This window comes from Harpia harpyja, chromosome 10, assembly GCF_026419915.1.
Source record: "Harpia harpyja isolate bHarHar1 chromosome 10, bHarHar1 primary haplotype, whole genome shotgun sequence".
NCBI lineage: Eukaryota > Metazoa > Chordata > Aves > Accipitriformes > Accipitridae > Harpia > Harpia harpyja.
The window spans coordinates 45,069,256-45,085,347 of NC_068949.1; the positions used below are offsets into that span (position 1 = coordinate 45,069,256).

The 16,092-nt window shown below is 42.5% G+C and overlaps 1 protein-coding gene across 5 annotated transcripts in view; it reads left to right on the forward strand.

Annotated features, from left to right (window-relative positions):
- The window catches only part of MGMT (O-6-methylguanine-DNA methyltransferase), a 186,350-nt gene that overhangs the window by 120,096 nt on the left and 50,162 nt on the right, over positions 1 to 16,092 (forward strand). For all 5 annotated transcript variants that reach the window (XM_052799611.1, XM_052799609.1, XM_052799610.1 and 2 more), the window contains one exon: positions 13,863 to 14,023. In XM_052799611.1, the coding sequence (XP_052655571.1) occupies positions 13,863 to 14,023 (161 nt within the window). The remainder of the gene's footprint in view (positions 1 to 13,862; positions 14,024 to 16,092) is intronic.

Genomic DNA, 16,092 nt, shown 5'->3' on the forward strand with positions numbered 1-16,092 from the left:
TCTGATTTAGGGGTGTCCTCCGTTCGGTGTGCTTGGTATCGTGATTTTCACTGATTTCAGATGTTAGTTCCCTCTGAAAGAAAATTCAGGTTGCACTTGACCAGGCTGGCACGGGCTGTGCAGCAGCACAGACTCGAAAATTCAAGTTCAGAGCATATAAATCATGTGTCAGAGTAAACCATCTTTAAATCTGGTTAAGAGAAATTGCTAAGCTTATCTTTGCTTCTTCCCGTATACTTATTTAAATAAACTGGGTTTTAGCATTCAGCTGGTTAGGTCTGTCTTTTTGAGGATTTCTTTATTTGTTTTTATGTATATATTGTGCGTTGCGTTAATATAGGTGTTTGCCAAACTAATTCTAAAAACAGTCCAATGGCAATTCAAAGTATTTTTCTGCCTGGTTGTCTCCAGAAGCAGGCACTGCTGCCCTGCAAGAGCTGGCAAGAAGCAGAGGAGTAGCGTGGTGGGGATGCACAGCCTCTCCTGTCCCTGTTCCCGGCAGCTCGGAGGGTTCCTGGATGCTGCAGGGAGTAGGTAGAGGCTCCGAGTCGGAAGATGGAGCAAAGAGCTGAATCATATCATTCTTTCACTTCAAGCTACAGTTCGCAAAGCCAGTGACAATATTTCTGATTAAAACAATTAAAGTTTTTATTTGGTTTGTTTATTGCAGTATTAGTAATCTGGAGAAGAGATTTGCGATAATAACGTACATTTTTTTCTACTGTTAAGGGCTTTATTATTCTGTCCTTGCCAGAAAGCACATTTTAAGAGCTTGGATTCAAAATTAAATATGACCTCAGTGTTTTAAAATACAATTACAATAACTATCCATTTAGTAGGTTTTTTTCTTTTACTTTTGACATATGGTCAATATACTTATGCCAGTTATTAAAGACATTATTTTATGCTATGCTAACTATTTAACATATTGCAGCTGCCGTAGTAAATACAGACTGATTGCAAGGAATGTTGAGGAAGCATGTTACATGAACTGCTTCTTAGGTTAAATTACTGTAGTGTCTGTACATAGGTAAAGAAAAAATCCACCATACTTGATAAGAGAAATTTATATTATTTATATGGAACAGAACAAACCAATTTACAAGAAAGGCACTTAAGTGGGAAGCTTATTTATTAATGAGCATAGTACACAAGCTAATGGGGTTGTAATGCAGATGCACCTAAAGCTCAGAGGACAGCAGTCTCCAGGGACCGCTCACCACTTCAAAGGAGAGAGGAGAGAAAGCATCCTTGAAAAATATTTCTGCGCAATTCGAAACAGAGTTATGTAAAGTAGTTTTGTCTGTCTCTTCGTAGGCAGAAGGATGGTCTGTGAGCGTCTCCATCTCTCCTGCCGCAGGACATCAGTGGGGTTTCAGAGCAGGAACGTGCCGGTGCCGGGGCTGTAACTCACAGCTTCCACTAGATCCCACTTTGTCCTCCGCAGCGGGGCTTCGGATGCGATCGTAAGGTTGCATCAGGTCCACATCCCAGGGCAGCACCTCTGCACGGAGAAATCCCAAAGCTCCTGGATCCCAACGGCATCCCAGTGGGATCCAGAGGTTTGCGGGAGGGTGGGAGAAGCGAGGGGCATGCTGAGGCCAAGGTGGTCCATGAAGGGGAGAGGTTGTTTAAATTACAGTTCCTATATTCAGCCTTTAACAAGCTTCTTTTGAGGTAGCAGTTTATAGACTCTTATTTCAGTTAATTATAACAGCAGTTTTTTGAAACAGTATTTTTATTGGTTTTATTGACGTGCCCTACTGTTTTTCCAATCCTGTGATTGGGTTCGGCTTGGTTACCTGGGAGAAGAAAAGCTTTCCTCCCCGACTGGGAAGATGCAGGGAACGCCTGCGGCAGAGGCGGGCGATGGGCTGCTCGGGAGCTGCTCCAGCGCGGGAAGCCCCGTACTTCTCCCGAAGGTTCCCACTGCCTTCAGAGGGTTCCCGTGGCGTGCTCTGCAGATCCGGCTCCGTGTCTCTCTTCTACGTACGTGCACGTGCAAAAATGACCGTCTCGTGCGTGCAATGGAGTGTAAATACACAAAACCTCCAAAGGTCCGTGGCACTGTAGTGCGTTGCAAACAGTAAACAAGAAGGGCTGACAAATTTTTATTAAAATGGAGGAAAATACGCCGTATTTTTTTGTTTTTCCTGCTGTTCTAGGGTTGTATTTTTGGTTTTGAGGCCAAATTGGTAAGAAGTAAAGCCAATTTGTCATTGGGTAATGCCATTTTAGGAAAGATCCTGCCAAGGTGTGTGGGAGATAATCTCAAAGCCCTGTAGAAAAGCTTTGGAGAGAGTATATTTATTAACTGTGCTGTTTTAATTGGCATGTATTAGCAGGTTTTTTCTGAGCGTCCTGCTCTTGGCCTATGATGACATGAAACTCTGGATGATGAATGCCTGCTAGGAACCCAGATCTTTACGCGTTTCATGATGGTTTCATCTGATGCCACTGTCTGTTTCTGAGCGTTCATACCTGGTTTAACAAAATAAATGAATACCGTTTCTTTGCACCGGTGTTGGAAGCTTCACAGTAACGTGGGGAGGGTCAAACTGGCCTCAAGGGCTTTGGTGCCTTCCCGGCCATCCTTTCTCCCATACAGCTGCTTCGGCATGCAGTGCATCAGAAGGGCCTCATTCACATGAGAAAAGTATTTTCATATTTTTTTCAAGCACCAGATGGGCAGCACATCTCCGGTTGTGTCAGGAGTGTGTTTGGGGGATCATCTGCCAATCTCTGCCCTGATGGGAGATCCTGCATGTCAGGCATCAGATGAGCCTACGGTTGGTCCTAACAGGAGATGCTCAGAGGGCACAGACTGCATTACACCCAGACTGGGAAGTTGCTTTGAAAAATGTCCTGATGAGTTGAATTCTTAAGAGGTTCCTGATTTATCTGTATCTTAATTCATTTTAATAGGCTGGAGTATCTGCAGGTGCTGTTGATTATAATTCTTGGTGCTCACTTTCATCTGGAATTCATGCACTAATGCACGTCAAGGTGGACATCCAAAGTCAGAGCCCAGTTCCAATAACTCAGCCTTAAGTTTTCCTCCTTCAATTTCCCCGTGCACCAGTGGAGATCAGAGACCCGGGTCTTGCAGTATAAGGGTTGTAATGTGTATTTTAACTGCCTTAGGTTTTTTGGTTGTTTTTTTTTTTTTTAATCCATGCATAATTGGGATTATATCTATCTTAGATATGTAGAAAAAATGTAAATTTTACTTCGGATACCAGTTAGCAACTGGGTTATTACTATGAGGCAAGCTTCTGAATAGAGGTGGTGGGGTTTATGTACGAGGTGATGCTACATGGCAGTGGCACGGAGCTGGGAAGTAGTGGGGAGAGCTGTGGTGAATACCCTAAAACAGAGAAGCTAAGTGGAGAAGCGAAGGGAGTCTGGTGTGCGGTTTAAGGGTCCCCCGCAGCCAGCCCTAACACAGTTAATTGCATGTGATAAAACCGACCTCAGAAGTCTGATGGGAGAATTCTTTTATATAAGAAAAAATGTTTTGTAACAATTTCTTGTAAGTGCTAAAATTAACTGACTTTCTTTTAACCTAATTATAGATAGAACTGATGATATCACCTATGTTTAATGTTGCCTAACATCTTGGGTGAGAGTGTGCTGCTGCTTGTAACTTGGCTGAATCTTTGCTTTTAAAAAAATTCCTTTTTTGTTAATTTTTTTTTTTAAAAGGCATTTCATGTGAAGTATCTGCTTAATTGTTGCTGATTGAGGGTCTTTTGCGCGTGCGCTTGATTTCCTCCATTCTCAATCTAGAACAGGGTAGTCCTTTCCAATGAGAAGATACACAGAAATTGGGTTTTTGGACCATGAAATCTGCTGTAAAGCAGTAAGGTCAGACAATGAGTAGGGCTGAGACAGCCCAAACCAGGTGAGTTAAGGAGGGTGAGTGGTGGCCAGGGTAGTAAAAGGGCAGAACATTGAAACTGGGCAATATAAGGAGTGGGAAGGAGGTTGGCATGGAGTGGACAATGAAGCAGGGCTTGGGGCATTGGGACGCACAGCAGAAGATTGAGGTGGACGAAGAACCGTAACTTCTTTGTGGTTATCCTTGCACCTTACCATTGTTTTAACAGAGATCTTTGTCCGTAATGAGATACGCTTCTCTGAAAACACAATAAATTTGTTCAGGAAAAATAAGCCAAGACCACACACAAGTAGCATTGTTTTCCTTGAACGTGTTTCTTGTGTTCCTAGGAAAGTCCACTGCTCACTGATTGCTGTGTTTCCTCCGTGGTCTCACAGTACCGTATCCCAGGGCAAGATCTTGTTTGAAATCTGTGTCTCTCTATATAGGATTCCAATCAAAACTTTAATGGTACAGGGCAGTGAGTAGCATTTAATGACCTTCAGTGCTATCACTTGAGTCTTTTGGGCATTGACATTGATTTTCCTTATCTTGGCATGTGAAGACAGGAGTCTCACTCCCTTCTTTAAAGTGTTTGCTGGTACGCACTAGTAGCACAGAATAAGCAGGCAGCGGCTTTGCAGGCATCACGGCTGGCAGCAGTGATGGGCTGCGTACTGCTTTCTTTAGGCAACCTCGGTTTGGTACCTGAATTTAACAATATTAATTGCAAGACCCGAAAAAAAGACTAGGCCATTTGGATACCTATGTGTTTTACTCAAGAGGTGCATCTATTTATTTGGAATTTGTATTTGATACCCAGATTTCTGTGCACATGCTTCTTTTTCTGGGTAATAGAGAGGTACTGTTTTAAAGCAGAATTTCTGACCGGTCAGATCCGTAAGAATTTACATCCTCAATAACAGATAAAAGCAGAAAGGAGAAAATATTGCAAAGGTTGTATGACAAGGAGTAAGTCTAACTCAGTTCTGAGTTCTTGTACTCTTCCATAAATGCATCAATTTCTTCTTAATAGGTCTTAAAAGGAACTGCGGTGGGGTCATTCAACACGAATTGGGGTGTTATTTCTGTTTATTGCAGCTCTCATCCTTTTTTTAATCTCCTACTACTATCATACAGACACTTCATTTATAAGCAGCTAAATTAAACTATGTAAGGATGTGCTTCTCCATGAATTTTAAACCTAAAAAGCTGCTTTGTTCATTGATTCAGTTGTGGGGAAAAATTGCAACACAGACATACGGCTATTTGAACTCTTTATTTGCCACATTTACAATATTAATAACACTGTTTCTAGAAGTTGTCACATCAAGTAAAAGATCTTCATTCCAGACTGTCTTTTGGGGCCAAATTGAGACTGGATGCATGCATTTAATAAATTGTAGTCTCAAGTAGTCATTTTTGTAAATAATTAGCTTCGGTGAAAGAATAAGTTAGCATATTGTATGCATCTAATGTTGCAAATGTACATACAGCAAACTTTCCTATTAATCAACAGTCAAGCACTGTAAGTTGGGTCTCATACATAATGAATTGTTCTTAAACCTCATGGGTTTCATTGATAGAAAAATAAGAGAAAACACAAGTGTAGTAAGCTTTTGAATAAAATTTAACGAGATTGCTCTGCATCCTGTAATCGTTTCCAAATCATTAGAGACCAGATAATTCATCTGCAGTTTTGGGGTGGCTTTAGCCTTCATCTATCAAAGACAGACTATTTAAATGACATTTAGGTGTTGATAAAATACATTTTTATTTACCTTCACAATGAAGGCTTCAGTAAAAATGCCAGCTAACTCTATGTTTATTTTGTAAAGAATAATGCTGCATGACTGAGTCTCGTTTTAATGTTAATTTTTGTGTTCTAATCATTTCCAATTCTTCCATTTGGAAGTAATACATCAGCTATTTCTCTAAGAAAAAAATGGTTTGGTAAGACAAGCACAGATACATATAGGTATAAGAAAAAAGGCAGTCAGCCTTCACTTTTCAGACAGTGCAACTTTTTATACAGGTCTGACTTCTGGTGACTTCATATGCATGAGCGTTGTGTGGAAAGTTGTATTCAATCATTTGCTGATAAAATTTTAAAAAGTAATTTTAAAAAAAGGTACATAACCCTTTAAGTTATGCTTGCCCCTCATACCTATTTCATGGCAAGAGTTACCATTCAGATCCTAGAGAATCAGCAGTGAATTCTCTTGCAAATGTCAAAATTTACTCTGATTTAGAAGCTCTTCACAATTAACCATACTAATGACCCTAAGCTGTGGAGATGCTTGATGCACCAGATGTGCCCCAGCTGACCAACACCTCGGGAATAGTTTAATCATGGATTCTCACTACCAGGAGACATCTCGAACCGACGGTGGCTTTGGTCGGTGCAGGAGTCTGTCCGAGAGGCAATATCCCGAGTAGCAGGCACCAGGAGGACGGGCATGTGCTCACGCGTACGGGCTTGTCTGGTCCTTGGGCTGCAGCATGGCATCTCGTGGGGAAAATGGCCCAAGGACCCTTTTTTCTCACTGGTCTCTAAGACTCTTTGCTCCTGTCTGATGCTCCAACGACTGTTTTGTTCCTCAGGTGACTCACAGAGGGATTATGGCTACATCCTAAACTCTCCCTGACGGTGTAATTGGGCAATATTCCAAAAAATGTTTACCTCTCCACCCAAGGGCAGATTCTTTATGTAAGATCCTTTTCCATAAGCCTGATGTCAAACCCCGCCTCCCCTTTTTTTTCTTTTCTTTTTTTTTTTTTAACCCTGGCATGAGGGTAAAAGCCATTCAGAAGTCCACCCGCATTCCCCCCTCTTGTTTGACGTTAAGTAGGTCTGCAGTCTCCAAGAGAGCCATGTCTAAATTGCTGTCAGATCGCATCACGCGCTCTGGCCGCCGAGCAGGGCTGCTGGGTCATGTCAGAGCCCATTCGTTATAGTCGGAGTCTGCTGCAGCAACTGGCCTCTGGTCTTTCTCCCTTAGCAAGAGGATTAGCATGACAGCCACATGGAGATCTTTACGGACAGTCACCAAACACTTGCTTAGGTTGGGCTTCAATTACCCGTTGGGATGGCCGCCGAGGTTGGGTCTCCCTGACGTGGCGCAGGAGTCCCGCTCTCTCCAATGGGCTCCCTGTTTTGGGACGGTTTCTATAATCTTCTCCCCACCCCTCCTTTTGTTTTGGGGGAATTTTGAGGGGAAAAAAGGGGGCTTTTTAATACAAGATGCTTGCAGGGTTTTTTTCCTGCTGTTTTATTTCTGTCCCCCTCTCCTCCATTAATGCACTCCTAGCCAGAGCCTTTTTCATCCCTACTGGACTTAGGGTAGTTTTGATAATATTTGGACCTGTTTAAGGCACACACTTCTAAGAAATCAAATGGCCAAAGAAACATCAAAATACGGAGAACAAACATGGGTATGTCCCGCTGACAGAAATTCTTCCTACTTACCCCAGCCTGGAGGTACTCTTCAAACTGGAGACACTGAGCATTGTGCTACCCTGTAAATGGGCTTGCAGATTTTCAGGGACAAACTGCAACGTTTTCTATTACAGGTTTAATTAAAATTTCGTGTCTCTGCCTACCAGGTAGTTTTCTGTCTTTTTCCTGGTTGTAAATCATGAAGCTGTAGGCGCTGGGGAGCCTTAGGAGCAGCGTGGGAAAGTCGGAGCTCCCTTTCAGAGATGGGTCGTTGCCTTCTGCTCCTTCTTGCCAGACCCCGTCGCTGCCCATCACACCTGCAGGCGTTGGGTTTGCTGCTTGGTTTTCCTCCTCTGCATTCTTCCCGTCTTTCTTTGTCTGTCCACATTAGACTCGACATGGACTTCTGATCTCGATTTCGATGACGGCAGGCTAAGAGAAGGATTTGGTGAGATTTTGAGCCACTTGCATTGTGAAGAGTACAGCTGATGATTGCTTTCACAGCATTCTGGTCACAACAAGATCCAAAAGCCTCTTAATTAGGACCAATTTATTTATATTTTAATATTCAGTTGGTTGCTAATGAACAAAAGCACTTATGGCTTTTTGTTCAGGGAACACAGTGGTAAAAATTGTGGATGCCCTTAAAAAACATAGAATGCGATGTGGTTGAGTGTCCAAATGTGTTCATTTTCTACATACCTGAAGATAATAGGATATTGTAAACCCAGTGATCTTCAGTGCCATGTGTACCATGGTGTCAATGCACAATTCAGTTGGTAACAGCCTGGCAAAGACCCTAATGTCCATGAGAAAAGATTGGGAAGTCATATGTAAAAACATACATTCCAAATCTTTTTTTTTTCTGTCTATTTTTATTTTAGGTCTTTATCCCTGCTGTTATCGGAGTGGAACTGTTGTAGTTGTTATAGTCCTGTAATAATGAGTTATCTGAGTCTACCCACACGTACCAGTGGCCCTAGCTGACTGCAGTCTAGGAGTTGCAAATTTTTTTTGTGCTAGTTAGGGAGCTTTTTTGGTTTATATCTTAACCCAATTGAAATCAAGGGGACTCTTCACTAGCTTAGCACCTGAAGCAGTTTATAAACCTCTTAGGCAAACCACTGGAGGGTGAGGTAGTTATCGGGGGATAAAACATTCAGGTGTGTGTGGCTACAGGCAGTGGAAGTGAGCATTGGATGTTATGTTCGACTGATCGATTATATTTAATATATACAAATATTTTACAAATATACAAATAAATACATAAATATGTTGTGAGAGCCGATACAATATTCTCATAATATTTACCCTAAGGAAGCTGTCAGCTCTTAGCTTTACCCTAAGGAAGTTGCCAGCAGAGCCGTTGTGATATATTCTCTTTATTTTAAATCACGCAACTCAAAGTCCATCTTGTAGTGTTTCTGTTAAGGTTTGTTAAGGACTGACTGAGGCAAAAAGTAGCTCAGAAATAAAATAAATAATTAAAATCATACCAGTTTAGAACATGGCTACCCACTGGGCCTTCTCACAGCATTTCTCTGGTTTTCATAATGTTTAAGCTATTTAGGATGACACTGAAGCCAATCTGCTGCTTACATGTTTATTTTGGAAGCACGTTAGAAACTTCCAGTTCTTGGCAAGTGGTTTGGAAGGAGCCTGTTAAACTGAAACAGGTGGTGTTTCTGCTTTTCTCCCCCTCTGCTAAAACCATCTTTTCCTTCATTTCATCCCATGCAAACATAAGAAGTCACAGAAGAGACGCGGCTGGGATGGAGCCTCAGGAAGACACCTCTCAGCTGCGGAGACGCAAGAGCCCGCTGGCTTCCTTAGTTTGTTCAGTCTTGAAAAAGAGCTGTAATGGAAATAAATAAGCAGGACTGCACTAAGAATGGTATGGAATAGCTGTCGTGTGTGTAAGCTGGAGCAGCAGGTCTGCACCTGGGCTGTGGTGGATTCCTGTGCTGGGACTGACCTTGCGTCTCTCTTGGACTTCACCACCGCCAAGAGCTGAACGCGCAGGCTGGAGATCTGCAGCACCAGCAGTCATTCCCTGGCCTGAAAACAAGTCTCCTTTTGAGAGACATCCAACTTAAAGAAAAAATTAAAAAAAAAGGTAGATATTTTTAGATGCCTGCTTTTTATAGCTTAAGACAAGCATGTTTTTTTCTGTTTGAGGAGTATGTAGTTTAATTAAGCATCACATTGTAAAGTCATGTAGATGAGTCAGTCACTTGCAGCTGAATATCCATTTAACATCACCATAAAGTTAAGACAGACATCTAACTTACTGCACACATGTTAGAGGCTGACATGTTAATGCAAACAAAAAAGTTTCAGTTAAAAAAAAAAAAAACAAAACCCAAACTAAAAACCCTACAGTAATGATTTCTTGTTCACCAAGTGAAAATACAAAAACTTCCACTTTGAGGTTTTTGAGATGCCAGGCAGCACAATTCACTGATGAAGACAAGTGCAATGACAGTCTCTCCGATGAAAATGTAAGTGATTTAAATAAGACTACTGCATTTTAAATAAATGCTTCTCATTGTTCTAGCCACATTGCAAAAAGTTGTTGGTACTTTTTAAGGAAAGATAATGAAATTCTCCAGGGCAATAGTAAAGCAATCAGATTTCTTACACCTCCTGTTTAGTTTCGTGCATTTTTAGATGAATTTGCTTATTTTATTTTCCTGTATAAAAGTTCCATCTTGTTGATTCACAGGTTTAAGACTTAAACTTCCCATAGGTAAAGCATATAACGAATGGCCATTTGGCCATCACCTTGTGTGCTGCTGGCCCTGCGCCACTGACGGCTCTACAGTCAGGAGCAAGTCCCTTCCTGGGGGATCACCAAGGGCAGGACATTAAGAAAAGAGGGTCCCCTTTTCTTGTTGTTCATTGCTAAAGATTAGGCACAAGTAGTTAATGTGACTCTTAGATTGGTATTTTTCTCTAATGGTATACAGCTAACTTTTTCCTGTCCATGTTGACATTAGAGATGCTCAAAGATCAATGCATGGAATAGGGTGTTCAGAAACCTTCCAAGAAGTCTAACATTGAGCAGAGGAATTTCACACGAGGGGAGAAATTCCCCGTGATGTAACTCATCTGCTCTTCTCTTCGTCTTATGAATGTTTTGAGACCACTTTTCCCTTGCTTTTTGAAATGTACATACGGCTTACTTGGACCAAAGCGTGGCTTTGAAGCCTCAGAAAATCCTTAAAAGGCAGCTGGTGTTTTAAGTTGAATTTTTAATGATGAGGTAGTTTCTAGAAGGAGTGCTGCTATGCAACTTCGGAAAGAGAAAGGGGAGGAGGGCCAGTAGAAGACACCCATGCATAAGTTATGTTCATTCTTTTTCTTTATTAATGCTGTCAAATTCCCAGGAATAGTTGTTAGCATTTCTAGCCAAGCAAAATTAATACAAAGATTTTTTTTTTTTTAACTTTCTGCCAATTTGAAGCTCTCTGCATATATGTTGGCAAATCGACTTTGTGTCCTACAGGAAAAGAAGTCAATGCATTCTTAGAAAGCAATTAATTTTCATCTTGCAAAGCTTTTGCTTTCTTGACCAAGGTGGAGGTGGCCGTGGAGGTGGCGGGCATTGTGAAAGTGTCTGGTGTTGAAGTCGTGGGAGGATGGTCTCACCAAAAACAGCTAGAGGTGTTCAGCAGTGACAAGGCACTGTTCTTAAAAGCAGTAATTAAAAAAATTTAGAAATTAAGACTTATGTCCAAACAGTCCTGCCAGGGAAGACCTGGTGGAAGCGAGGAATGCGTATGTGATGGCAGGGGGTACGTATCCACGCGTTGAGACGGCTAAGCCTTGCTATGGTACGCGGCGCGTTTCTGCAGCCCTCCCAGCTACACAGATAGGCAAAGCAGCTGCTGTAATTTGTTTCGTCTTAAACAGATTGATGGACCATTACTCTATTCCGTTTATTAAATATGGAGCTAACGGCCTGACGGTTACTTTGAGGCTTCAGGCAAAGCCTTGAGCAGTCCGTGCGCCAGCCTCACTAGCACTGCGCCTCGCCAACGCTGGGGTGCTGCTTCCCACCTGTTTTGGGGGAGAACGGTGGTAGTTTGGTGCCTTTCTGGAGCAGGAGGAAATTACAGTGCCTGTCTGGCAGCATCAGGCTGGGGCGGTCGGCAGCAGAGCTGGGAGCCCAGCTGGGGGCTGCTTGCTTGCAGAGCAGCGAGGAGACAAAGTCTTTTGGTTTTATGATGATATTACAGTCCAAATCATTTCCAGACTCCCGAGAATGTGAAACAAGATGATGTGAAAAACATAAGGTTACTGTAGTTTTGAGTGCTTTCTATGCTCTTCTGGATAAATGGAGCAGAAAAGTCTACCAACTTCTCTTTGAGATTTCAGAGGCATTATTATATTCTGTAGTTATTATATTGTCGTAGCTCTAACAATCCACAGTAAAACTGAGCCATATTCTGCTGAGTGTTGTACATGTGCAGAATAACGGATTATCTGTGGTGTCGAGAGCTTGGTTTGAGGTCCATGTTGTAGGTATTCACGCAAAAAAGTTTATGCACAGATTCTCATACCTTTTTTTTAGCAAAGAGACTATTAAATAGCAAAATAACACAAAGTAGACATCAGTTTTATAAAGCAAATTGATACTACTTCACACACACACAAAAAAAAAGAAAAATCAAAAGCATTAATTTGGTAAATAAATGGAAAGAGAGAAATAGAATTGCATTTAATTTCTAGCATACTGGATCCAAAGCTGATTCTTCATTTTTGTTTTGCCTCTGCTCCAAGCCATCAACTCTTATTCTTGTGCGACTGGAGTATTTTAATTGTCCGCCTCTGCGTCCCTCTTCTTCTCTGCCACTTTCTTATCAGTAATTATGTGGCCTTCAGTGGTTAACAATTAATCAGAAAATGAATTGGGGCTGGGGGAAATGGCAGGGCCGTTTGATCATGCACCAGGCGAGTGAGGGCTTCGCTTCTGAGAGTAACCCTGACCCAGCTCCCGCCTGCACATCATTTATCCTGTCCAGAGGCAGAGCCGGGGCTGGTGTCTGATTACACCGACGTCCCGTCGTGTTCGGCTCCACGAGCTGTTGTGGATCAAGCGTGGGAAGGCGTTCGGTCTTTTTGCAAAGGTGCCTTGTGGCAAAAGCAGACCTGGTGTCTTTTATGCCATTACTGGTACATCACGCGTTTCGTTTTCTTCGGCTTTCTGCTAGGAGGGAGCTAAAAAAATATTTTCGCTCGCTTGCAGCACGCTCAAGCGTACTGGGGGATTTGGGTTGGTTTGCTCTTTCCCCATACCTGGGTGGCAGAATTGCTCTGGTTTTCTCTTTCTTCTGTTGTCTCAGGTTCACATGTAGTTTCATATTTCTACAATTTTCTCTCCCTTCTCCTGCTTTGTGATACGTCCAACCCCTCAGCAGGACACTATGCTGTTGAGTTTTAGCAGCACATTATTGAGAAACTTCTTGTTCTGGGGTCTGGCTGTATTTCTAGCTGGGGGAAAAAAAACCTGCAATAATCAGAGTGTAGGATGGCTCATCAGTGGTACTTAAGATTCTGGATAGGAGAAGATTGTTGGCAGGGCTTGCTGTTTTGGCAGTCACCCTTGATGTTGTCTCCTTATCGGTCTTCCCGTCGTTTCTCTTGGGTGCATTGCTAATGGGCTCTGCTTGTTTATCGGTACCCTGAAGACAGTCTCTGCAGTTTTGAGAGATGCCCACCGCATCGCGGTCTTGTAAAGCACCAGGAGAGCACCACCACCCCTTCACCAGCGCTGCTTTGCCTCACTGGAAGCAAACGGGTTGGGAAACACGGCTGGATATTTGCAAATCCAGTGTTCACGTTTTCATTCCTCTCATACACACGTTGCTCTTCCAGAGGAAAAGAAGAAAAAAGCAATAAGGGAAGAAGTATGTTTTTGTTTGCAGGTGCTTTCTGTTCGCTTGCTTTGCTCTTCAGTATCCTGCAAGCACGAGCTGCCATTGAAAATCAAATGAATTCTCAATTGCTTCCTTCCAATTCAATAAGTGGAGGAAAGCAGAAACCTGCCACCGTTGCTGGAATAAAACGGGGCAGAGGAAGACATGGATTCAGCAGAAAGCCGTTTCTTTCCCTCCTTTCCCCAGGGATGGTCCCTGGGGAGATGGGACTGCGCCCTTGGGGGACGTGGAGGAGGAGCCTCACCTCCATCCACCCGGGAAGCATGAGGATGCGTCATCTACCATGGACTTGGGGTTTTTCTTGCTCTCTGACATTTCCCACTTCGCACAGCATTTTCCTCTCACCAATCTTTTACGGTTTTTTTTTTTTCCAGGTGTAAGCAACCTCGTGTCGTCATTGCATTACTAGAGGTGATGAGGATGCGTTTTTGTTATTGCTGTTATGAGTATCCCCTTATCAGAGCAGAAAAAAGATGGAATCTGACTCTGGATTGAATGTTTTGATTTTTTTTCTTTTTGTTTGTTTGCTAACGTAGAGTGAATGAATATTCATTTTTGTAATTTTTATCATTATAATTTTACAATTCTCTCTCTCTCGCAGCAGGGCAGAGTCCTCGGCCGCTTGCGAGGTGTGCGAAGGCGCGGAGGAGATGACGGAGCCGCTGAAGCAGTGCACGGCCTGGCTGCGCGCCTACTTCTGCGAGCCGGCGAGGATGGCGAGCCTTCCCGTGCCGGCCTTCCACCACCCGCTGCTCCGGCGAGGTCTGTGCCGCGGGACGCCCGTCCCCTCCCTGCTCCCATCAGCCAGGGTGGTGCGGGCTCCCGTCCCCCTAATTCTTGGTCAACGGCAGTAAAAGTGATGTGGTTCAGCTCCCGACGGTTGCTGGCTGAAAGGTTTGAGTAGGAACACATCTGAAGGGCAGTAAGCTTTTCAATAATGTCATCGTTCGCCTAAACGGGCTTTTTCCCAGCAACGGGGAAATGAGGCTTAGACATGTCCACGTCTATTGGGATGGACACCTCACCAGTGCCAAAGCAGTCAGTGATGGTTAGGTTGTGTAAGGTAGCTATGTTTTGATTCCTCAAAGTTGTCATAGATACTATTTGGATTTTTTTTAAATGAACAAGTATTGTTATAAAGAAGTTATGCTACTCGTGTCTTCAGATAAAAACAAGACCTGAGAAAAGTTTCTCCTTACCGTTCTCCATTCACTGGCTGTGCTCCTGAAGACCTTGTAACAGAAGTCAATCGCTTGAAATGAAATAGATCCCATTGATTAAAAAAAAAAAAAAAAAAAATTCTCAGAAGTCTGCTTTTTGCAGTGCCTTCTGGTCTGTCCATGAATATCGCCATTCCCCAGTGAATGAAATCTTCAATTTAATAGATCCATTCTTTAATTGTATTAGATTCTGTGATAATATAGGACCAAAAAGGGACTAGTATCCCCTACCTTACATGAGGTAAGATAGCACTAGTTTTTGTATAAACTATAACTTTTATGTACTTTTTTTTGTGGTTCAAGTTGAAAGACGCCTTTTAAATAAGGGTGCCTAGGTTTGTATTGTATTTTAAGGTGTAGGCACTATACGTCAGTACCCGTGTAAAACAATGGCCAGTTTTACCTGTGGGAAGGAAGGGCTGTTTTGACAGGCACGCCTTTGCAAGTAGTATCTACAAGAACTCAGCTGTCTCTACTGCTAATTGCTGGTTTTATTCTAATTCCTATAAATAGTAGGTTTCTTCTTGCTGTTACACTTTCTTATTCTTAATTATCTAATGGCAGCTGCAAGTAGAACAACAAAATCAAAATGCTGTTGTTGTGCAGAGCGTTCTGCAGATAATCAGGCTGTTGCTTTCGGGAGGTGGGAGTCTTACATCTTGTGAGCTTTGCACAGCACCTTTGTTTTAATGATGAACTTCGGTACTTAGTCTTCTATGTTATGAATATTTCTCAGTGCGAGAGCTTTCATAGTCAAATTACAGTGTGGGTACTGAGTATTTTTAAACTAAGTTGTGTATTGCACTGTCTCACCCTAATTTTTATACAAACATCATTTTTATCAACTACTAAAAAAATTTCATTTAGAAATTTTAGTGAAACCATCCAATTAACATGCGGGAGAATAAGCACTAATGACACTATGATGTCAAAACTGCCAAAACGCCCATGAAGTATGGCCTTCTAGGTGATTAAATGACCATTTGAGGAGGTTTTTTATTAGCTGGGATGAAATTAAGACCCGTATTGTGAAAATTTAGGGTTGGGCTGAACGTGAATGGGCAAAGCTGGGTGGGAAATAGTTACTGCTGCTGTTCCTTCCATCTTTGAATAACGTCAGGGGAATCCTGCTTCCCAGATTATGCACCGGAAGATTATAAAACATTTAAAGTAGTGCTTTTATTAATTTTTCCTAAATTGGATGCTGAATTCTTTTTAGCTTGGCTAATGAAATTTCTTGGTCTAAATGCTGATGATGATGTTTTGCCTGCTGTTTTGGGGTTTAGCCCTGAGCAGGCTTGCCTTGACTTACTTATGGTCAGAGTTGGTAGGGGACTTCGGTCCTTCCCTAGGCAGCAACCTTCCTGGGCAGGCAATGCTGGAAGAGACTGAAGATCATTTAAAAGAAGAGAAATAAGTATATTTGTTAATAGGAAGCTTCTTGAGGAAAAGCAGTCATCACCCTCGAATTTTTTGGGCGGGGAAGGAAAACTCTTCAGCACCATCCAAATGCAAAACCCGTCTGAGAGCTGCCTGCGGGGATGGGATGGGACGTGGCCGGTGGCGGTGAGCATCCACGCTGGTCTCTCTGCAGCACCCGTGGCTTGGTGA